At 37.1% G+C, this 20,556-nt stretch overlaps 1 protein-coding gene across 5 annotated transcripts in view; it reads right to left on the bottom strand.

The window, feature by feature from the left end:
• The window catches only part of STAU2 (staufen double-stranded RNA binding protein 2), a 177,237-nt gene that overhangs the window by 41,209 nt on the left and 115,472 nt on the right, over positions 1-20,556 (bottom strand). The window contains exon 14 of one of the 5 annotated variants that reach the window (XM_055706170.1): positions 1,657-19,912. The exons of the other annotated variants lie outside the window; for them this stretch is intronic. Coding sequence (XP_055562145.1) covers positions 19,850-19,912 — 63 coding nt within the window. The 3' untranslated portion in view covers positions 1,657-19,849. Of the gene's footprint in view, positions 1-1,656; positions 19,913-20,556 lie in introns of those variants that run through there. 5 annotated transcript variants of the gene reach the window in all.

Below are 20,556 nucleotides of genomic sequence, written 5' to 3'. Positions count from 1 at the left end.
TGTAACAATATTTCATCCCCCACAAGAGGAAGTAAAGAATACTCTTTCAAACAAAAGCATTACCAGGCTATCAAAATCTTTACAAAGAAAAATAAACTAATCAAGATTGATCTACTAGGGCTCTCAAGTTTCCGAATTCCTAAATGTTAACATTAGGTTATAAAAGGGAAAAGAAGCACAAAATGTAGCCATTATCATCTTCGTATCACAACCTCAAGTAATATATATCTTAATGAAATGTGAATTCCATGAGCAGTGTACTTGATATTTCTGTAATCTGTAACTTTTTTTATATAATTTCACATGCTGTATTTAAAAATAATTTCTTTCTGAAATCTTTTAAGATTTATTTTTGAGGAGAGAGATGCATTCACTTATGCTCTGACCCTGCAGACCTTTACATATCTGACTGACTTTAGTGTATGTGTATATATATATATAGTGTCTCTGTTGAGTAAAGGTATTAAAATTTAAATGTATTCAACATTGTGAAGCCGATTAAAGTTTTCTTCAAGGGACACATAAAAAATCTAATACTAACTAAAAAATTACACTAGCTGCAAACTACAGTTGTGCATGAAAATTACAAAAATACATTTTGTATAGTATTTAAAGAGTAACCTTTTTTCTACACATTTCCTTTCTCTTTCCAAGTGACAATGTACTAGCACATTGGTATAAATCAGTATCAGAATTTCATATTGTCATACCATAGTCCATCCAAAGTTTCCAAGGCATGTTAAAATGCATCAATTTAATAACCTGACTTGTCTTGTGAGGTTTTGTGCCTCTATTTCTAGCAGAAAAAAATGGGGAAAAAGGAATATAAGAAAAGAGGTTTCTCACCCAAGATGAGTAATATTTCTCTTACTTCACTGTAAGATTTAGACTACTGTACCTGCATCATATAAACAAATAAAGACCACGTGCAATTTTCCCTTGGGCAGAATGAAAAGGGAGAAAAGAAAGAAAAGAAAGAAGTACATTTGACAGATGCTAGTAACATCACTTACTGCATGTCTGGAAAGCCCTTAGGAGGCGTATCTATTCCAAAATAACTAAATAAATTCAAAATTCACACCAGTTTGTTGCAAGAGCTCACAGGTTTTATTTTAAACTAGGAATGTGCTATTTTGCTCTAACTTTAAAATAGCCATGCACAACCCTCCTTTAAAAAAACACCACACTGAGAAATGTTTCCTTAAGATACACAACACAAAACTAATTCTCTTACTGTTTGAAGTTAAACCAAAGTACCTGTAATTAACGAACTACTTCCAGAGTGGGTAAGAGTTTAGGAAGAAGGGAGAAAAAGAAGTATATTAAAATGTGCTTTTTACTTTGTGCAAAATGTACATCTTTATCTCCTCTTCATTTACAGCATTAACCCTGTAGCAACTGTTGCGACTGTGCAAGTTTCATTGTGCATTGGTTTAAACAATTAATGCTATTTACTGCTGCCATTTTACATCAGATGTAAAAAATCAGTTTCCTGATTTTCAAAAAACTTACAAGCCTCCTCACAAAGCTGTTTACAATGGCCTTTGCAGCTTAACATTTCTGAGATACGTAGGCAGCTTTCCTGACGCATGGAAAAGAGTGCAAATTACTTGAGTATTCAGCATCATAAAACACAGTCACTGATATAAAAGCTGAAAATGTGCATACCAGCTTTTTATTGTGCGTTTACAGCCTAATTCAAGTTTATGCATAAAGTTTCATTATACATTGCATTATTGCATATTGGGTACGCTGGCATTATATTAACACTAAACTAAAAACCAGAATCAACTGCATTTCTATTTGCTATACACAGCCATGCTTCTCTACGTACATCTGTAATTTTTAAAAATTCCTTCTGCTTCTACAACAGCCTTCTGCTAATTTTCTTCAATTTTCTGCTCCACTAACTTAAAAGTCATTTCCTTAAGAAAACATATGACAGACAACCTGAGTGACTGATTATATTGTGCCATCACTTTGTTTTTTCTCTGAGGCCGTGGTTTAAGAGGATGGATGTTAGTGTAAATGACAGAAAGGGGAGCTTCGCATAGGATTTCACTTCTGTTCAAAGACAAGCTAATGCAACCTTGCTGAGGTGCAATCAACTTGACAAATGGATGCTGTGCAGCCCTGTGCCTCCCACTGAAACCCGAGAGTCTGATTTACACAATATTCCCCCTGTAAATGAAGGGAAGCCCAAATTCCAATCAGACTTAACGCTGCTCAGCTGTATAATGGGTTGATCTGATAATTCCTCCCCTGTAATGAAATCTGATAATAGTGGGAAAAAATACATCAGAGAGAATGGAATACATTAATGAACTTGTAAAAATACACTTAAGTCTTAACAGATTTAATAAACAGAGGAGGGATGGCTCAAACCGGGAGTCTTCATATGTGGTCAGCAGTTCTCGGGTTTAACAATGAAGCTGACTGAAAATACAGAGTTTCTATTTACAATTGACTACATTCACCACACCTTTTTTCAGATGGCCAGGAAAAGAAAAAAAAGCATTTAAATATCAAAGTAAGCTTTGTAATATGTTTATATGTCTTGCCTTGTTCTGTTTCCCCTTCAAACTAAACTAATTCTATGATACAAGCTGTTTTCCCAGGGAAATGTGAGTCAGATAGAAATGTTTTCCTACCCAAGAAACAGCGTTTCATTTACTAACTGGAAAAAATAGGAAGCATTTGCTTTTAGACTTTTAAGATTTTTTGAAATTTGAAAACAAAGACAATTCCATTTCAAAACACTTTTCAGACAAGTTTGACAGCTGGCACAAAAATTAACTAATGTTTACACTGGAAAAATGTCACAGAAATGTCTATTAAAATCAGTATTTTTTGTGTATCATAATAAACTACTCCGATTGCCATTGTGGTCTACAAATAAACATTTTGCCGTAGCAGCTACAATTGCAACCAGAAGCTGTTCTCACACATATACGAGTTGAGTAGTGCAGGATTTTTAGGGTTTTATTTACTTTGCTGTTGTCACAAATAAAAGAAAAAAAGAAAAAAACTTATGCAAACATTTCATGCTGAAGTGAATGGATTTCAACAGCTGCTGATTTGGTGACATCGAGAACCCCAGTGGAGATGTCCTGCTGAATTAACGTCTTGGAAATGTTAAAAAGAAACTTCAAACAGCCCTTGTTTAGCAGGCGGTCGAGGCTCACTCTCGGTGGGGATCATGTGAAGACTAGCAGAGCAGTCACTCAGTCATGAATCAGACTTGTCAATAGTTGCCTATTTTCTCAACAGGTGTCTCAATCACACACCATAATCCTTCCCCCCATAAGCTTCTGTTTAACAGAAATCACTATCACACAGGACACTGTTTTTTCTTGTATGGGACATACATTGATTTCTTAATAACCAACTCCCTCCTACAGTCTCTACTGAACCAAGTACAAACATATCTCTTGCCTATGTGAGCTAGCAGGGAAAGTATGAGAACTGTTACACAGGAGCGAGGAAGCATTTAATCCTTTGTTATTGCTGCAGATAAGCATGGCCAACACCAAATGATCATCCGCTTTTTTGTCAGATAACTATGAAATTCTATTATACTGAGGTACCTTTTGTGAATCACTGTTCAGTAATCACTTGGTACTTGGACACAAAAAGGCACCATTGACGTAAAAGATCTTACTGTAAATAAAAATGTAGGTAAAAGTTTCATATTAACTAAATAAAAACCAAAAAGTTTAAATTAAAAACCCAGGAAGGCATTTTCAAAAAGTTTTTTGGGTTTTTTTTATAACTAACTTTCACTCATGAGTTTTTATAGCATTTTTTTGTTGTGTTTATAATATAGATTATTTTTGTTATGTTTTGAAATCCTCATTTCTTTTGTATGACTTGTACATATATGTAACTACAAAAGTCAGTTGTCCTATGCATCACAGCTGTCAGAATCCTGAAGAAATACAAGCATTAGCAGAAAATTTTAAGTTACATATAGTTTTTACCCTATAAAAAACTGTTTAACTCTGTTCTTACAGTGATGTTCTTTGAGCCACGTCAGTATTAAGCAACAGAACAAAAAGATTTAGAGAATTTTTTCTTGGCTTTTCTGTCAAAAAGCAACAAACCAGTAAATATCCTACATTTACTAACCTTGCACAAATTATATGATTTATGATGTGAACTAGAAGTAACTTTGTATCACTGAACTACTCTGGGCTTCCTGCTGTTACCTTTGTTTTCTAATTTTACCTATTATATGTACACGAAATACTGATGAGCTGAAGTAATCTTTTGTATTTTCAGGCCAGTCTCTTCCTGTATCATTAGAAGAAGTACGTTTGTAAAATATTGTGGGCAGGTTAGTAGCAGCATGCATGCTTCACTTTTATAGTAACACCTCCTGTAGAAACTAGAGCTTCTGCATGACTCGCAAATGAAACACAAAAGGAGACTTACCAAAAAATATATCCGCTTTATGCAATGTTTTGAGATCATACCCCCCCCCCCGCCTTGTATCAGACTTCATAAAAAAGTTCCCTAAGGAAGGTAAACTCTCCAAATGTAGCATACAATCTAATAATTTCCAAATACCTTTGAAATTCATGTCAAATGAAGTTAGACAGTAAAACTGATGCAGTTTGATCATTCCAGCTGTATGTCAAAATTCTTCCACATTGCTGGATAACATGAAAGTGCAGCACCAGTTCCTGTCACCCTCAATTTAAAAACTTTTGATATACTACCTCTGAGCGTGGAGTTGTTTAAATACTATCTCTAACATCAGTAAACTGCATGTACCACCTGCACCATTACTTGAATTACTGAAACACAACACTACACAATTAAAGAGATCATCTCAGATTTCAGCAGAAAAAACATCGTACTGAAGAAGTTTATATTAAAAGAAAATATTTTAAATATATTTCAAATATGAAATATAATTTGATTGTGTATCTGATGTATACAGAGTTTATTAATTTATACAGGCTATATCATAGTGTCAAGTTGGTTTAAGTATGTTGATAGATCCAGATAGTCTGGGCCAAGTCTTGAAAATGCTGTGTAGCTGAGTGACTTTACATACATGTAATCCTTGTGAATTAAACTACTTGCATAAGTGCTTTGTAATTTGACATATAATTTTTTGTAATTTCTGTAAGGATGAGTATAAAATATATACATTACTTCCTATGTTGTACAGACAGCATGTCAATATAGTTTCCTTGTTCTGAGATAATCTGTAAGAATTTTGTTTCTGCTCACAGCCTTAATTTTATTTTATTCAACATCGTATAAGTATTTTGACATAAGACTGGATTAATCAATTGATTTACACAGGACTGCTCAGATGTATGCTGCTTCCTGTGCATTTGTAGACAGAAGACTTGCATTTTTTAAGAATTATTTTCTCTGTAATTTTTGACACTATGTAAGGATATTACAGAGAATATACCAGGTGATTATTTAGAGAACACAAGTACATCCTCCACAAATGCAACCTTTAATGACATTTACTTACAAAACTCACTGGGCACTGATTGATTGATTCTGAACGGGAGTCCACCCTCATAAAGACCACATTCATCAAAAGCATCTTAATCATACCAGCATATTAACATTTTGAACTTTACTCCCAGTACTCAAGGAATGCAACGCATGAAAGAATGAAATTTAGGGGAAATTGAATCTTGTTTTCTATCTGTAAAGACCTACTTTCAACACAGATAACACATTCTTGCTGCATTCTCTGCTTTCTCCCCAACAAAGAGCAAGAACTGATGAAAAAAGCAGTTATTTTGGAGCAACCCCCTAATGTTGACATGTAACCACTGTAAAAACGGAACTTGCAACTTGTAATCTGCAATGATGCAAGTTCCATCTCCTTCAGATGCAGCTCATTTATTCCAGAAAAAAAAGGACAAAATTTAAAAATGGAACAAAGTACACTAGCAAAAGTAATACAAAGGCTACAACAGCAAACCCTTAGACACACAGTCTGATAGGAAGAAACAGGAAAGTGTTACTACCAGTAGAGATAGCACTGATATTCTAGAACTTGACCATGCTTAGCTCTAAGCTTCAAAGTTTAAAAAACACATTGAGATATTAGATGATTCTGAAAAAGAGTTAGAAGAATGAGTATGTAAAATCTTCCCTGTATTTAAAAACCAAAGAAACTTAAGTTACTCTGCTTATGACAGAAAGTGTGAGAAACCTAACAGTGGACCAGTATCTACAGTATCTACAATGAGGGAGATTTGCAGGGAACTGTCTCAAAAGTAACAAAGACAAAACCAAGATCTTGTAAAAGGTAGAGGAAGATCAGACAAGAAGCAAGGCACATAATTTATTTCAGACTACAATAGGATGAGTGATATTGAGCCTTTTCTTTCTTCTTCCAGACAAGGAACAGAATGGAAACTTCAATGCAAAGCCTGTAACATCGTCTTTAGCAAGTTTCCAGTGCCAATGCACTACATCAGCGCACTCACACTGTCCATTTCAAGACCTGAAAAGACTTTTCTGACTTTGTATAATAGAAACGAAAGCATGTCACCTAGTTATACCACTCTTAGCTGGCAACTTGACTTGCTTACCTTTTATCGGGAATGCAGAAATACATAACATACGTCCTAGAGTCTTGTTCCACCTGATAAAGACCACCCCTGTCAAAACCACACTCAAACCATCAGTCAAATACCAGTCTTTGATACCCTGGGTTGCTGCTCTCACAGCTGTGAAATTATTTGTGATTTGGAACAAGGTTTTAGAAAGGAGATCTAGGAGAGAAGTACCCCAAAGGAAACCTATTAGACACTGTGGCTCTTCAAGATACAACCCAGTACACGTACTTGTTCTCAGGACAAGGGCCAGGAATTCCTGTGCCTCCAACAATGAGTCTACTTTTCAGTAGTTCCCTTCACCTTTTTTTCTGAACCCGTGAACAAAATTTTCCCCTTCACTCAATTTTGGCCAGCAGGAAGAAATGGGCATGTATGTACCAGCTACAATAACTTGTAAAAGAAATATCAAAAGGGAATTCAAAATACAAATTATTTATTCTACTATAGAAATTGTGATATGGATGGGAACTGCAGCTTTCATGCAGTTTGGACATCTAAAACTAACTGTAGGAAAATCAGTTCTTAGTATGACTGTGTTCAGAGATGCCATGTTTTACTCTGTTACATGTTTTGCATGTTCACTTAGACAAGACACCAGCCAAAACAAAGATGGGATATTAAACCCAGGCAATGTAGCTACCTTTGGTATTTCTCCTCAGATAAACCTCCATTCACATCAGTTGAACTTGCATTTCTGACTGTTTGTACATTTCTACAGACTGATCATCAAGTAATCTAATGGGATGACTCATACGTAGACCTACATGAGTATGAAAATGTTTACAGGACCAAGACATTTTGTTCAGAATTTCTCAATGAACTAATGGTGTGGATACTCATCTGGTATCATTATAAACTAAATGGATAATGCTCCTGCAAAAGGCAAAGCATCCATCCACTTAAAAGCTGTAGGTGTTCTTTGTTTCTGAATACTGTAGTTTAAGGAATCTCAAATCAGAAGTCCAGAATAAGAGGGTATATTTGAAAGTTAGAATTTAATTTTTCTCTCGAGGCTTTAATTTGTACTTTGGATCACAGTCCATATTATTTTTGAAGCTTCACGATTAACCTTTAACTTCACTAAAACTGTTCAGACATCATGAGCGCTACTATCCTGTTACACATGGCACTGTCCTTAGGCTGCTGATGGAACACATCTTGTCTAAGCACCTCAGCAAGTGATAGCCTTTGAAACAACTTCTGGTGAGCTGTTACATCAGACTGTTTCATACCTTCTTATGCTTTTAATAAACAATAATGTTCATTTTAAAAGTCCTTCAAGCAAATAAGTATATATATTTTTTTAATCCTGCACTTTTTTTCTTCAATCAAAACAGTCTTCAGTACCTTTTAATCACTTAGCTTTTTTTGTCTAAAGTTGAAGATTTATTGAAAATAGCTAGTTTACTCCTTATCACTTTCCTCACTGTTTAGTCATGATCAGAAACAAGATGTTCCTTAAGATATTTCATAATTTCATAGAATTCTACACTTCCCATTTTTCCAAATGGTTTCAGTACTGTTCTCTTCATTCCACTGCTTATTTTGTCACGTTTCCCAAGACTTAATATAACTCAGCATTTGTTATATTGCTTTATGTCCTAGAGGCTATTTAGATACAAAGTACTTTTGGCTTGTTATCCTAAAAGGCGCATTTTGTACACAAGAAATAATCTGCTTCTGAAGTTAACACTTAGCCTGACGCTCTTCCTTTCAGTGACATTCATTGATAGAAAGTATAACTGTGACAATTTTATTTGGTCATTGGCTTAATGCAAGTTATTTTGATTTTTGACAGTAAATAAATTCCTACTCATTTCTTATGACTTGCCAACACTGTTAAGATAGGAAGACGTATATCTAAACATATTAAAACACAGATTCAAAAGGCAGATGCAGTATGACCTATAAAGTGTATCAAAGCAGTCATTTCTCTAGCTGAAGAACTAACACACATTGCACTTAAAAGGAGTGTGTTGAGGGGAAAGTGTGGATATTCATTGCCATGCTGCTCAGCAGACTCTTCAAGAAGATCCTTTGCTGCTAAAAGTGTATTCATGAATTTCCCTCAGCAGTGAAAGTTATTTTCACAGAGCAGCTCCACCTGTAGTAAAGCAGGCAGCTTTTGCTTTTATTTTTCACTTTTCATTATCTCTAAAACATTTGTTAAAAAGCAAAACTGAGAGTCCAAATTGCAATTTCTTTAAAATCCCAAATACTGTTCTTTACTGAATGTTGTTCTTGCATTACTTAACTCTCAGAAACACTTTGACCTGAAGAGTGACACAAAGCCATCAGAAATAGGAGAGATACAGCCAAAATTTTGATTTTCAGTACCTTATACATACTTCTTTTACTCCAATTAAAAGTCACAGTAAAACAGAGTCTTTGAAAAAAAAGGATCAATTGTGGCCTACATTTGTCTTAGGTGTTACCTTTTCCAAATGCAAAATGTTTCATTTAAAAGTATAACTTTCTCTTTTAAATGAAAATATATATCTTCCCAAACACAATTTCCTTACACTCTACTAAACACAGACAGGGATGGCTAGAGGCTACAGATCTTTAGGTTCTCCACTGATGCATAAACTAAACAAAAAAGACAACCTTACTTGTTTCAGAAAGCTTTATTATAATAGGAATCTTTGAAGACAAACACAAAGGATTCTAATATGTTTAGATTTTATAATGTAAACAACTAATTTAATGCATCACTAGCAACATACAATAGTCGCCATCTTGCAACATGAATGCAAGTAAGAAACTGATGTAATCTGTAAGATATTTCAAAATAATTAATTTGAGAATAAAAAAGAACTTTTATTGTGTAAACTCTCCCTGTTTGCCTTTTTTAAAAGGATCAGAAAACTGCAACAGTTGAACCTTTGCTAAATGAAGGTAACAAGCAATCTTTTGAATTGGCCTCTAAATTAAGAACATGTAATTGCCTGAGAAAGGGTATTTGATCAAAAGGCTTTTAAGCATCACTTATCAGGAGAGTTCCAAAAAACTCCACAAGATCCAGTTTATTTAAATGAGGGCCAAAAAATTCTCAGCTTTTTGCAATTTTTCTCAAAGTAGTTTGACATGTCTAAATTACATATTTACCAGCATGTCAGACTTCTGTGCTAACACTTTTGTTCTGTAAGGGCAAATGGGGCTTTAAGCATTTTTGGGGTCAAGTCAATATCTGATGCCTCCTTTTAATTTCCTTAAGTCCCTCTCAAACCCATGTCCTCTTGATTAACTATTTTTCAGCTTAGCAAATTATAGCAAACATTCCTTTCCAATTTTTTTCTTTTCTATTATTTTCCTCACTACATGACGACAAAAAAAGTTCTACCTGCTGATCCCTGTTTATTTTTTATTCAATTTGAAAAATGATCCTGTTTTCTGGCACACTCCAGAATCAAGCCCCAGGTCCTGCGGTATCATCTGCCTTGATGAACTGAGGCACCCTAGGAAGCCCTACTCACATGAACAAAGCTTCATGTACACCCAGCTGTCCCCTAAATGACTGACAGTGTATTATTGTACCATTTTGCATAAGTGACAATGGGGTACTGAATCAAATATGAAAACATAAAAATCTCCTCAATTCATAATTTCATACAGCATGCTGAGCTAGAAAAAATTACCCCAATTATTCAAAACAATGTTAGAGCATGAAATATTTAGGGCATAGTCTGAAATAGGACGGACTCGCTAAACAGCCTGATGTTTTGAAGTAATGGCTAAACATAAAATGGCTTTCTATGATCTCACAAACTAGCTAAAATCTTTTTGTTACGGGGATAAGCCTCGTAGCCAGTATCAGCAAAAGGTGCGATTTTTATGTAAATAGCTGAGGCATGACAGCTACAGGGACTGCTCAGAGCCCCACTGCTATCAGTGCACAAAGAACTGAGCCTTTGGCACTTCTCTAACAAGTTGCCAATAGAAGAGATTCAGCAGGGGCAGAGGTATAAACCAAAGTCCTTTATGAATCCATGGCATAGAACCAGGTTTTAAAAAATCTGTAGCAAATGTAAAGCTGAATAGGTGAATGCTGAGGAAGGGAAGCTCTCATTTTGTCTGCAGGTTATGCTTAGAAGATTTACAAAAGGGAGGAAGATGACGACCTTGTGGGTACAGCCAGGGAACACGGTGACTCCAGCTGAACGTGTTTTACTACCTTAAATTGCCTTTGCAGCCTGACCTAGCAGTCTCTGCTTGGGGTCCATGTGGCAACTTCCAGCCATGAGGAGCACAAGGCTGGGAGGTTTGAACAATGCCGCCACCAGCTGGGTATGTGCCGGTGGCAGGGATGGGTTTGGCTGTAGAGCAAGGTAAGCATATTCTTCCTGAAAAATATATACACATTTGAAAAAGCAGTTTTGTTTTGGTTAAATCTGCTCCCAGACTTGTGACAGGTATTCTGCAATTTCAACTGCAAATAAATTTAGAAACGTTGAAGTCATCTGGTATAGTTTGCTTAGCTTTGGCCATTTGTAGCAAAACCCAAAGGGCACGATTCACTTTGGTGGTTGATACTGGATTATGAAAAATCATAGCTTGAGGCTCTTTGACTCCCAAGAGGATCCAAACCCTTCTTTTCCCTTTTCAGAACAGCACCCTAACTGCCCATCTTATGGGGTATTACAAAACAAGAATTCCCTCAAACTCTTCTGCTCATGCAGCTCTACTGAGCACACTGTTTAGTGAGTCAAAGAAGATGACTGCTCTGTGGTTATCACTCTGTGTTCCTGTGGCTACCCAGCTGTGCTGCCCCGTGGCATGAGGAGGGTTCCTACGGAGGAGTCATGCTCCTGCGGGGATAGGCATATAATAAAATCTCCATCTTCTGCATCTTGTGTGAGTGTGTGGACTGCTGAGCTTGTAGGTAAAATAATTCATCATCTTTCCCACCAGTTTTGTGAATCTCAGCCATTTTCCTAGTTCCACCACAAATGGCCAAGTACAAAATGAATTATTTTTTTTGGCTAAAAGCATTTTTGTCTTTATTTTGGACGAATCTGAACTGTTTTTTTGAGGGGATGAAGGATGATAGAAGAGATTTTGGACTGTAAAATCAATTATTTGTACAGCCGTAAGGATCTGTGGAAAACTAGGTCTCACAGTCTCTCTAATGATGGGAAAGAGAAAGAATGAATATGAAGAAATGCATATAAAAATTAAAGTTTAACTTAAGAATTCACTGGTTTTGTTTTGCTTGATACCTCCAATTCAGTGTTTATTATCTCGATTTCTGTATTCTTGAGAGAGTGATTTACTTGGAAGGACTCTTACATTTAGCATATGTGAAGGATCTTACTGGAATGAAGCATTAGTATTGGAACACAGTCAGTCTGCAAGGGCTACAAAATGGAGGCCACAAGTACATACGGAGCTTCTGGGGACACAGGAACTCCTGTACCAAGTGAGGATATTGCACATTTGAAGCTTTGAAGAGAAGGTTAGTTGGGGACTCCTTCCTGTCTCAAACAGTACGATGTTCTGACTTGATGATCTGAGAAACGCAGTGTAACTACAAAAATCTGTATGTGAAGTGAGTTTGGGAGACAAGAGAGGGACTTGGAAGCTATGTTAAATGAGTTATAGGAAAGAACATAAGCACCTTTTCCTTTGGAGATGCCTGACACTTTCCATCAGGGCATCAATGGCAATCATGTAAAAAAGGAAAGTGAAATAATTTTTTCAGATAAACCATTAGTGATCAAGCTAGGGTAAGTCTTCATCTCTTTCTTGATGGGGTATTTAAAAAAAAACATCCAAGGAAGAAAGCAGGATGTCGTTGTACCATGGATGCCTAGGAAGTGAATTTAAGCTTAGTGGTCCTACACATACCTCCACAATATCCTGATGCTAAGGAGAGATCCAGACCTTTAATGTATTGATCCATGTTACAGGTAGCATAGCTAAGAAAGTAACTTTAGAACCGAACTTCAAATTGTACAGGAACTTGCCACAATTTGCACTGAACATGCATGCATGACTACTTTTATAAATCTTCCCAGTACTTGACAAAACTATTCCTTTGTTCCTCCAATAATCCTACCTCTGCCCAGAACAGACATGAGTTTGCCTACAACAGACTGAGAAAAGTGCTTCAGCACTAAAGCCATGGGCCAAACTATATACAGATGAGTGCATAAGTTATGTAGACACAACAGATGACAGGAGCTTGCTGTGGGAATGGGGTGCCAGAAGACAGTCCAAGTTTACAGAAGTGCTCAGACTAGCCCACCAGCAGGTCTGGTTAAGTTGTGTAGACCTATCTCAAAAAGAAGAAGGAAAAGTTTAAATGAGCAGATACTCAGAAGAAAATTGTACCAATTTGATGAAACTAAAGAGGTGACAGAGAGGAGCACTCATTTTTGGTATCCCACTGTATTCCATAGGACATAAGCTCAGTTATTCCCCTGTAATTACTTGTAAAACCCAACCTCCTTCATTTCCCTTTAAGTCCATTGTCAGAACATTTATTATGAGATCCTGGCTTCGTGAAATGAATCCTTGAAATGAAGGGATGAAGGATGTCAAATTTAGTTTCTACTGAGCACACTGTTTAGTGAGTCAAAGATGTCTGCTCTGTGGTTATCACTCTGTGTTCCTGTGGCTACCCAGCTGTGCTGCCCTGTGGCATGAGGAGGGCTCCTACGGAGGAGTCATGCTCCTGCAGGGATAGGCATATAATAAAATCTCCATCTTCTGCATCTTGTGTGAGTGTGTGGACTGCTGAGCTTGTAGGTAAAATAACTCATCATCAGTAGTATCTACTTGCACCAGGGGTTGTATGATGATTATGCAAACAAAAACCTATGAAACTTCATTTGTACTAGACGAATGCACAGTGCCAGCCATGTGCTATTATTTCAGGAGAAGTGGAAAAATTAGGTGGCAAATGCAATTCTGGCAAAAGCACAGTTCTTCAGATGCAACATGTGCAAATCATTATTTTGTCTTGTAGAATGGTTAAGGAAATGTATTTTGAAATTACAATTATATAATTAGTATGTTAAGCAACTTCATTGAATGACAAGTGGTTAAACACGTATCAACAAACAGACATAGCATTACTTGATTAGTGTGTGGAAAATGCCACAGAATAACTCTGGCAAGTACAGGGTGGGCAAAAAAGTTGTAAGGGTTGTTAATAACTTCCTTTGTCTAAAATGGAAGTGCCTACAAAATAGGCAGCTGGGTTTTGACTGAGTGTTAATTTTAATTCATAAGGTTTGAAAGGCTTTACCAGTCCTAGAACTTAAAATGAACATAGCTATTAAAATGAAAATACTGCTCATCAGGGGTCGGGAGGAAAATCCAGATCTTTGTCAACCTGAACTGCAAGACAAGCTACCAAAGAAGTCTCTTTCCACTTCATTTTGCCTCCATTTCTGTCACCATCTTTTGTCTGGTAGGTGTGTGTCTATCCATTTTTAACTGTTGAGTAGGAGAAGAACCTACCTCTGTTGTCTTCCCTCTGTTTTCTCCTGCCAGGGAAAAGCTGTTAGATTTCTTGATGCTGCAAGTGGGCTGAATTTCCTGCTGCAGTGTGACAAGGCAGAAAACTGACACTTTTAGCTCTTCCAAACTTCTCTAATACCTTTCCCTTTTAAGCTTCCTTTCCCTAACAGCTACAGCAGCGTGAAAATTCAAGATTTTTACATTTCACCATCAGCCAGCTGAGCCTAAAGTAACAGCAAAACAAAACAAAACAGAAACAGATTGCAAAGTAGGGATAGCAAACAGCTGGCCTGTGGTCCATGGAAGGCTGGCTCATTGCATGTTCTTAATGCCTTTCTTTTCACTTCCACATGCTACATCACACTGAAAGCCTGCTAAGGCATTTTAATGCAAATAGCTACTATAGGTGCAGCCCCAAAACAGCTAAACTCCTCTAGGTCAGGGCTGCTATGGTTTTGCTTTTCCTCCCTCCTGTGTGCATCCCTGTTCTTTATGCCAGATCACGCTACTATACAGTGAACAGGTTTAAGGGTACTAAACAAGGCAAACATTTCTACAAGAAAACCACTTTTCTGTACAGTTAATTTTTGCCTCATCCTCTTCAAGTGACATTTTACAAGGTGGGTAAGCTGATCTACCCGCTTGCTGCTGTGGAAGAGGATGGCTCCCCCTCCTTTTCTCTTGGCTGGGCAGTCCTGATATCTCACTTGTTTCAGCTCTGGTACTCATCTAAGCTCCAGTGGATCAGTTCAACTCGAGTTGAGTTAGTTTCTGTCAGCTCAGTGGTTTAGGAAGCAGCCAGGATTGGAGATGAAGTCAATTGGAAGGAACAACCAAGGCAGAGTCTCCCACCTTGAGAATATTCCAAAGCTGCCTGGACACAGACCTGGGCAGCCTGTTTTAGGTGGCCGTGCTTGAGCAGGGGAGTTAGACCAGATGATCTCCAGAGGTCCCTTCACACCTCAGCCATTCTGAACATCACCAGTCTTGTGAAACCTCACTGATAGTTGTCACAAGGATATTTCACCACCTTCTTTTTCCATCAGAGGAGGAAGCAGTCCCCAAAACTTATGTGGTCTGTTTGTCATCATTTACATGCCAAGCATGTAAAACACTCAGAGACTGCAACAGTAGCATTTCATATCCTGCTGACATTACTGTGTAAACAAACATGCATACACAGAGCACTGAAAAATCCTATTCTGCACCTTCAGCAAGAGGCAGTCACATTGGGAAGCTACTCAGGAAGCCCTGAATGAGAGCACTGAAAAGGTCTGGCAGGGAGATGGCCATGCCTTGGTTTACATTCTGTTCCCATTTGGCAGTTAATTAGTAACTCACTTTTTGAAAATGAAAGATTACACATCCTGAACAAATACAAACGTTTGATCTCAGGCTCATCAAGGAAAACTTCAGCAGCTGCCAGGGAAAAGCAAATGTCCTGTCACGTACAGCCAGACTGAGATAATGCAAAACAGAAGGTGAAGAATACAGAGAGAATGTACCATCACTTCCACACACAGTCGTGGGGAGCACAACAGACAGCGAAGAAGTACCAAATAGCAGACAACAACCTGGTGAGCCTAACTAAAACCTGATGGGATGACTCCTGACTACAGCGTCAGCCTTAGAGGTGCAACTTTCCCGACATAACAAGAGAAGAGCAAGCTATATATCAAAAGCAGTTTATATTTCTGTTCCATGTGGACCACCTCTTTTGGAACACCAGGCACTCAGCTGTGGCCATGCCATACCCACCCTGAAGGTTACAGACTTGTCAAGGAGGAGGCAGCAGCCAGCCAGATCACACGGGCAGGAGAAGGAGACCCAGTTACATGAGTTGTTTTTACAAGATCGGGTAGGAATCCTGATGCTGAAGGGACAGTGATGGAATCACCAAGCTTGGAGAAAACTGCTAGATTTTTACTGAGTCAAACTAAAGTTTTCTTATTTTACTCAAGAAACCACCACAAAGGAATGAGAACTGCATTTACAGTAAATCAAGTAGAAATGAGCTGACAAGTGAAGCACATAACACCAGCCAAAAAAAAAGGAATACATATATTTTTTTTAAAGAAAGTCTTAACATTTTCTTATTTTTTTGGCTATGACCAGGACACAAAGAGCCACTGTGTTTTTTGAACATCTAGAAAATACTAATTTTGCCTTAGAACAATTAATTTTAAGAAGGAGTTAATGTAGTGTCCAGTAAATAAACTTTTTTTCTGATGTGGAAAGGTATCTAAAAAAAACCCCAATCCCAATCCTCTTTTTTGCTTACAGCATTGGAAAAATTCTCATCCTCTGCACATTCACTGACTACACCATTAGTTTTTTTGGCACTTGTTTTTCTTACAGATAAGTCAATCAGTGACTGGCTGGCATAAATTGCCTAGATGCTGCCTCCTGAGCATGTTCTACAAACAATTCTCAGACCGTAACAAATACAGAGATGTGGACCTTTGTATGTAGTATGTATTTCCTGTGACAAGGTAAAGTTCTTCTTAAACTTTGAGTTTCAGTGCTTCAAGCACCCTCCCTCGAGCCTGTCACCCATCTCTGAGGTCTTTTGTCCCTAGAGAACTACTTCCACCTTTGCTGTATTCAAGTGACATCAGGAACTGCTCACCTCTGGGCATCACTATAATCCCTTAACCCTGCCCAGAAATGCCTGCTTGCCCGTCAACAGTGATGGTTTGCTTCATACAATATTTCAGGTCGCTTGTCACTGCTGTCTGTCAAGCTGTCCATCAGTGATTTCTGAAACTGCTGAGCATGGCATCTTCCTTTCAGTACAGCCCCTCCCTGCTGGAATCTCTTATCAAGTCTATCTCATCAGTAGCTCTTCCACTTCTATAATTTCCGCCCCTGCCTATTCTCATTCCAGCTATTTTTATACTTGAGAATAAAAGTGATAATAGTGGTAGATTACATACGACATTACACAATTGTTATCCGTCCTAGAAAATAATAGTATTCTATTTTATGCATTGTAACATGTAGGAGAGTTCTAAAAACAATGGTCTAATATACAACACAAATATAATGGATGGGATTAAGAAAACATGAACTAAAAATATAAGTATAAAAGATTCATTGTCATCACTTTAACAGCACATCTCATTGGGACTGTTGGGTTAAGCAAACAGCAGAAGTCAATAGTAAACAAATGAGCAGTATTGCCAGCTCCAAATAACCACACATAATTTAAAACATCCAAAATAATCAAAAAGTATTGAAGTAATGAGACTTTAAGAAAATCCACTGGTCTTTGATCTGTCTTCTGAAATTTAAGTAGAAAACTGGTCACCCCTCAATGAACATCAAGTTACTGGGGGTTAAAAATTCAGTTGTACAGGCAGAGTACTCCATGGCAAGCATTCAAAAATCTCAAAATGGGCTAGATCTGTTCTTCCTCACCACCAGGACTGAATTTAATTTCATTTTAAAATGAATGTTCATACTTTCAATTTGGCTGCTGTTCAGCAAGCTTTAAGAATGCACCCAAGATGTTTTTTCCAAGGTTTTCTTCACAGTTATGACAGCCATAGGGGTATGATACCCCTGAAGCAGAACTCTACAGTCACTTAGAGATGAAGCATTCAGAAAAACAGCAATCATTACAAAGCCACTAAAGACGGTAACATTACAAGTTTCCAAATTATACATGCAAACATGGAAGCTGAGTTTGCACTGGCTTGTTCAAGATGTAGCAGAAATAGAAGTGTCACTTCTTAGAACAAAACTTCATCACAGGACATCTTGTATGACACAGGCCATCAAATTTTAAGTTAGCTACCATTATAGGGAATCCAGTAATTTGTACCGAGTGAGGTACATCTCTAACAACTTTATGGTATTGACTAGGACTCTTTATGGGAAATAGAAATCTCTATTTCCTCCAATAGTTTGCTGTGATACCATTGTATTTTCTAACTAAAAGTTCTTGGCATGTCTTTGCTCAAGACTTCAAAGAGCTGTCCATATAACCCAGTTCACTAAAGCTGAAAGATATTTATTTGTATTGGTAGCAAGCAGCTAAGTGTTCAATAATTTAAGAAGATAAGCAGGCAGAACTCTCGAAGGCTTTCAGACTAAGCAGGAGAGAAGATGTCTTTATTCATTTTGCTGGGGTTTTTGAGCACCCACTTCCACTTAGCTCTGACTTTCTCTCTTTATCCCACTTCTGTGGCCTTTAGACATTTACTGCCCCATTTACCTGCACTTTCTTAGTTTTCTGCTCCATTCCACCTGCTTTTGCTTATATAGCCTCTATCTTTGAATTTTCCCTTTTTTTGCCTCCCACTCCTCATACCTTGAATTGTCTTAGTGACGCAAACAGAATAACTATCTGGACTTCCTTTCTACTACTTTGTATTGCATACATTCAATTCATTCCTCAGCTTCACACTCCATGCATAAAGTCCATCAGAAGCCCTGAGAATACATTTTCTCCAGGCCACAGTAAGGCAAAAAGTACCAGGATTCATTACTGTTAAGGACAAACTCAAGTTTGCTTAAGAAAGCCACTAGAAAGTGGTGACCACTTTAACTAAAAGCTTCTTGTAGCTACATTCTACTGAAAAAAACCCAAAGAATAGTGGCCATAAGGAAAGAGATATTTCTAACTATGGTCAGGCACTGGGAAACAGAAAATAGAAAAGAAATCACTGAGGAAAAAAATATTCTAAACCCCATTAAATTTCTACTAAAGAGGTTGGCATACCTGAATGTAAAACCCCACAAAACATGTGGCAGGCTAGAATGCAGTGGTACTTTATGAACTTCTCCCTTTTTTACTGTTTGCCAAAAGAAAAAGGATAGACTCAGCAACTGGTTCCACAATAGCGCTTCATGATGAAACGAGATATGCCTTGTCAATCACACATTTGAAATACACTCTAATTAGTGTAACAGTATGAAATGTTTATTTTAATCTGAAACTGCTCAAATGAAGTATGTGGGGGAAAAAATTAAACTCATTAAAACCACAAGCTAAAGCAATCTAAAGAATGACAACACCCTACAGAGTATAGGAAAAGACCAAGTGACTTGAAAAACTGCTGTGTCAAGTCTTGGCATATTTGAAAAAGCAAGATAATATATTTATGTAGGATTGTAACCACACTGGTATCTGCTGGGTAACAATCTCCCACTGGATGTGAGTAGAGAGATACATAACGAAGGACAAGCCCAATCTCAAAGGTTGACTATAGTGCTGGAGATGCCATTGGGAACCTCTTGCTCTTTTTCTTTTCTTTTCTTTTCTTTTCTTTTCTTTTTTTCTATATATATTATTTCTGTTTCTTTTTTTTGATCAAGGTATATATGGTCAGCTATGGTTCTTCTGCTACAATATAGTGACAAATCTGGTATACAGGTTTTTTCTTAGACATTCTCACCCAACAGATTCCATCACTTTCCCACCCACAAACTACTCCAGAGTCTCATTCAGACAGTTTTCCATTTAAAAACCTAGAAATTATCAAATCTATATTTTAGAATGAACATGAGGAAAAATATCTTCATAAGCACAGAAGTGGACGGATCCTGAGGTCAAACTACGTCAGGCTTCATAGCTGACACAAATCAACATGCCTCCCATGAAAACACAGGCTTTGAGGTGACTAGTCCGTCCCAATTACCACACACTACAAAAGAGATGATTTAAAAGCAACAGATTGCATATGTTAAAGAAGAGTTTCTAGAACCTAAGTTTTATAGCATATGGCTATCTTGTACTTATTTCATTTGAAACTTTAAGATGTAGATAATTCAGCTTAAGAAAGGTACAGCAGTTCTGTATGGGGAATTGTAGATAACCAAGCAAAACCATACCAATCCTACAGGAACAAGAAAGAAAAGGGGATTTTTGTTCTAGTTAGTCCATTAAGAGCTTTAATTTTTTCCAGTTAATTAATTATTTATTTATATATAATTATATATATATTAATACTAATTAATTCCAGTGCCTGACAAACACTTGGTGAGCTTTCTGTTTATTTGCTGATTAATTTTTCTCTGTTTATTCAGGTGATGGCAAATAAAGCTTCAATCCAGTCCTGCCACCTTCCTTATCAAACACAACCAGTCAACAGCATCCCTCTTCCCCAGAAAGTGGAATTCCTTTGAAATTTAGGAAGGGGACAAGCAGAAATTTGTGAATGGTGTCCAGTATGTGGATCTATTTTGATACCCGCTGGTTGTCATTTGGCTTTTAGATGATTATTTTATTTTGCTCTCAGCTCAGATGAAATCTTTGCACAAGTGATGTGGGTTCAGTAACACAACCAGTACCCCATCACACAATAAAACATTTTTCTTTCCTTTTTTAAGAACCCTGTGGAAAATGACTTAACTAAAACCAATGATGAACATTTTTTAAACTTCAAATTGAAGCCAGATTAAGATATTCTAGCTACATAATGGCCCAAGCAAACTTAATTCTACCTATTTCTACACATGCTAGGATACATTCTTTATGTAT

This window comes from Falco cherrug, chromosome 3 (genome assembly GCF_023634085.1).
Source record: "Falco cherrug isolate bFalChe1 chromosome 3, bFalChe1.pri, whole genome shotgun sequence".
Classification (NCBI taxonomy): domain Eukaryota; kingdom Metazoa; phylum Chordata; class Aves; order Falconiformes; family Falconidae; genus Falco; species Falco cherrug.
Note: the sequence above shows the minus strand (reverse complement) of the source record. Positions and strands in the feature narration are given on the sequence as shown.